The sequence below is a fragment of the Chiloscyllium plagiosum genome, chromosome 11, assembly GCF_004010195.1.
Source record: "Chiloscyllium plagiosum isolate BGI_BamShark_2017 chromosome 11, ASM401019v2, whole genome shotgun sequence".
NCBI lineage: Eukaryota > Metazoa > Chordata > Chondrichthyes > Orectolobiformes > Hemiscylliidae > Chiloscyllium > Chiloscyllium plagiosum.
The window spans coordinates 77442255-77446838 of record NC_057720.1 but is presented as its reverse complement, the minus strand read 5'-3'; the positions used below and the strand labels follow the sequence as shown (position 1 = coordinate 77446838).

General features: G+C 45.5%; 1 protein-coding gene across 1 annotated transcript in view; it reads right to left on the bottom strand.

Annotated features, from left to right (window-relative positions):
• The window catches only part of LOC122554793, a 24097-nt gene extending 20820 nt beyond the window's left edge, over positions 1-3277 (bottom strand). Inside the window, exons 1-2 of the mRNA XM_043700172.1 lie at positions 3120-3277; positions 558-703 (exon numbers count right to left, since the gene is read on the bottom strand). Coding sequence (XP_043556107.1) covers positions 558-703; positions 3120-3221 — 248 coding nt within the window. The 5' untranslated portion in view covers positions 3222-3277. The remainder of the gene's footprint in view (positions 1-557; positions 704-3119) is intronic.
• Positions 3278-4584: the final 1307 nt, after the last annotated feature.

Below are 4584 nucleotides of genomic sequence, written 5' to 3'. Positions count from 1 at the left end.
TTTCGTATCATCCGTAAACTTGCTCACCCAACCTTCTAGCCCCTCTTCCAGGTCATTTATAAAAATGACAAACAGCAATGGTCCCAAAACAGATCCTTGCGGAACACCGCTAGTAACTGCACTCCAAGATGAACCTTTACCATCAACTACTACCCTCTGTCTTCTTCCAGCCAGCCAATTCCTAATCTAAACCTCCAACTCACCCTCAATGCCATACGTCCGTATTTTTTGCAGTCCTTCTAAACCCTTCCTATTCATATACCCATCTAGATACTTTTTAAATGTTGTAATTGTATCAGTCTCGACCACTTCCTCTGGCACTTCATTCTCTACATGCATCACCCTCTGTGTGAAAAGGTTGCCCCTCAGGTCTTTTTTATGCCATTCCCCTCTCACCTTAAAACTACGCCCTCTAGTTTTGGACTCCCCTACCCTGGGTCAAAAGACCTTGGCTATTCACCCTATACATTTGTGAAGATTTCCTCTCAATTTTTGTAGGTTGTAGGTTCCAGAAAAATCATCAGAACTATCTACATCCCAAGTGAGTTTACACTTACCTTCCAGATGGAGGAAGTCTCTGTTCCTTGGTAAAGCCATTATGCCTGTTAGTAGTGTCTACCATATAATGATTTGGTGTTTTACTGACAGAATATGCGGTTGGAGCTGGGATCCTATCGATATTTATCACCGCGACCTGTAGAGGCTGTTGGATACAGGTGGATATTCAGTCACAAGCAAAGGTAGTTGAAACTAGCTTTACAATTGCAGAGGGATAACATTGACAGGTATTGCATTCACAGGTCTGTTCAACCATTTAGCGCACAATCAAAACAACTCTCTTTTAGACTCACCAGCTTCACATTGGTTCCAAACAGTAAGTGTTTTCAACATTTCTGCTGGAATTGTTTAAACTCAGGAAGTCAAGTTTATGATTGCAGGTTTCATAATGAAAGTGTAGGGAGAATCCCTGCAGTGTGGAAGCAAGCCCACTGAGTTCACACTGACCCTCTGCAGAGCATCCCCACCCAGACTCATCCAATCCCTGTAACCTTGCACTTCCCATGGCTAACCCACCTAGCCTACACATCCCTGAACACTTATGGGTAATTTCGCATGGCCAATCCGCCTAACCTGCACATCTTTGGACTGTGTGAGGGCTTATGCCCGAAACGTCGATTCTCCTGCTCCTTTGATGCTGCCTGACCTGCTGCGCTTTTCCAGCAACACATTTTTCAACTGTGTGAGGAAACCAAAGCACCTGGAGGAAACCCATGCAGACACGGGGAGAATGTGCAAACTCCACACAGACAGACACCCGAGGTGGAATCGAGCCTGTTTGTGAGACAGCAGTGCTAACCCCTGAGCCACCATGCCTTCATGGTTTCTTTGCTTCATATTTGTTGTAGCTTAATTATCCACTCCCCCCCATTATGGTCTACAGAATGTACTGCAATAGGTCACTGAGATCCACCAGCATTTCCTAAATCCATGTCTTCCACCACCAATCTAGGGCATGGGCGCCATTATCCCCTGCAAGTCCCCCTCCAATGTGCAATTATATCATTGTTACTTCAATGTCACTGCATCCAAATCCTGGAACACCCTGCCCAACAGCACCATGAGTGTCAAGAAGATAGCCCACCACATTCTCAAGGGCAACCAGAGACAGGCAATAAATGCATGCCCAGCCAACGACGCCCACGTCCCATGAGTGAATGTAAAAAAAACCTGACTGGGCGGAATTAGCTTTTTACCTCCTAGCAAGAAAATGGCCAGGCTGAACAAAACTCTGCAGATGTTAGAGATCTGAAATCAAAACAGAAAATACTGGGCAAACTCAGCAGGTCAGGCTGGATCTGGGAACAAAGTTAACAGTTCAGGTTGGTAGGCTTCCAGGAGAGGTGGCAGTGAGCACTTGGAAGATACCTTGATCAACTCAAGAAGGGTAGTGGAAAGCAGCGAAAACCAAAGGACAACCAGAAATCCTGAAGGAGATCTGGCAGTGGAAGGTGGGGCCTGAATCGTTGACTGTTTTCCTCCACAGAGACAGCCTGAACTCTGAGGGAAATAGTGAGATGGCTTTATCCAGTCTGTTTCAATGTTCCCTTGAACCTCAATCGCCAAATAATCTGCATCATTCACTGAAAGGTAAGTGTGGGGCATTCCCTACCATCCACTGACATTTTCTAAAGCACCGAATGTATTCGAAAGGGGAGGAGCTGCATCATTTGCTGTCTCAAATGAAGGAAAATTGCACCTCCAATCCCTCGGCTCACCTTGCTGCTTCGGCCTCACCTTTGGAACTAATTAAATACAACAACATTCTGAGAATCTGGACCATTTAGTTATTCCTGGATACTGAATTGTCAAAGGTCTGGGTGAATAAAGTATTTCTATTAAAAGGGGAAGAGTCAGCATTCCTGAAAGTGAGCACAAATTGTTTCTAACAACCTGTTTCCGATGGTGTTGTCGTATTTCTCTCTGTAACCCTGCCTTGTTATAGAGCCATAGAGGTGTACAGCATGGAAACCTTCAGTCCAACCTGTCCATGCCGACCAGATATCCCAACCCAATCTAGTCTCACCTGCCAGCCTCCGGCCAATATCCCTCCAAACCCTTCTTAATCATATAACCATCCAACTGCCTCTTAAAAATTGTAATTGTACCAGCCTCCACCACTTCCTCTGGCAGCTCATTCTATACACGGACCACCTTCTGCGTGAAAAAGCTGCCCCGTAGGTCTCTTTTATATCTTTCCCCTTTCACCCTAAACCTATGTCCTCTAGTTTCACCCTCTCCCTTTGCGCCCTTGTAGGACTCAGTCTGTGGCTCGGGGAGGTCTGTCCTGTATTTAGTTTTTAAACTCTTTCTGGGGGGAGGAGGGGGGAAGAGACACAGTTAATGAAGAGCCCACCTCTGCCACATGACGGTGGGCTAGCAATTTCTGGCTTGCTGCCTCCATACTAATTGATAACAGGGGATTGATTGATTGATTGATTGAAATGGATGCTGAAAGGTAGCGAGGGGCGGGATCTCACTGGAAATCATTGAGTTTTTTTTCCCCCAACTTGAATTCGCCCCCAACTTGATCTCGCCTCCCCTGTCCCACCCACTCGTACCTTGCTTGACCTCTTGAGTCTGCAGCTCCCTGTTGCTCTACTTGACCGGCGCTCCAGCAGCGGGAGAATCCAGTCCTGTGGCTGTAATCTACTTTGATCCATCTCTCCCACAGAGACACACGCGGGGGGAGCTGTTCAAGTGTGTTCCAGAACCCCAGACACTCCCCACCCCCAATCCACCAGTCGAACGAGTTACAAAGAGACCAAAGAGCACACACAAGCAAAACACATATCAGGGGCGAGCTGAGGAGAAATGTGTACAGTACACCCTTCCCAACTTGTTATGCCAAACCCGTTCCCATGTCACCCAATCCCTTTGCCTCACATCAACACTTCTGGTGAAAGGTCACCGAAGTGATCACCTATTGTTTCCCCTTCTCTCTCTCTCTCTTCAGTAGATGCTGCCAAAGCTGCGGAGAATTTTCTCAATTCACCTTTTGTTTTTAACTGTAATTGCACAGCAACGTGTCGAACACCGCCCCAACATTTCACATCGATCAACATTGTACAAAGCCAGAGCAGCTCGCCGTCGGAAAAAGGGCATGTTAGGGCAGAGGAGAATCTGTTTCTCAGGCAGAATTTCAAACGGAATAATTTGTTGCAGGTCTATCTTCTGGTTAAAAAGAATGACAAATTCTGACCAGGATAACTTTGGCTATAAACCAAAGTTTATTAGAGAGGTGTTCTGAAGTAGCTATCTAATATGATTTAATAAATCCATGTCTCTTTGATTTAATAATTCTATGTTCTTTGATTTAATAATTCCATGTTCTTTGATTTAATAATTCCATGTCTCTTTGGAGCACCCAAGAAGTGACACAGTCTTGCAACCAACATTAATTAGACATGAAAACAGGAAGATGTGTATTTCAAAGAGTCAACTGCCTGTGAGTACTGGGTCAATTTAAATCTCAACTCTTAGATTGCTACCTTGCTGAATCACAGAGCCATAATCATCATCATAGAGTCACACAGTGAAAAAACAGGCCCTTCTGTATCGATCACAAATACCAAACTACACTAATCCCACTTAGCCGCACATGGTCCACAACTCATCCAACTGATTCTTAAATGTTGCGAGAGTACCCTCTCAGGCATCCTCTCAGGTTGTGAGATTCCTATTTCTGTAACCCTCTCGGTGAATTCTCTTTTCCTGGTATCTCCTTTAAAGCCCTTACTCCTCACCTTCAACTTGTGCCCTCTGGTCTTAGACACATCTGCCACAGGGAAAAGATTTTCATGTTCTACCCTATCTGTGCCTCTCATAACTGTGCATACCTCAATCAGGTCGTCCCTCTGCCTCCTATGCTCCAAGGAAAACAAACCCAGTCCGTCCAGTCTCTCCTCACAACTGAGGCTTTACATCCCAGACAACATCCTGGTCAATCTCCTCTGCAACTTCTCTGGTGCAATCACATCCTACCGATGGTGTGGTGACCAGACCTGCAAACAGTATTTCATCCAT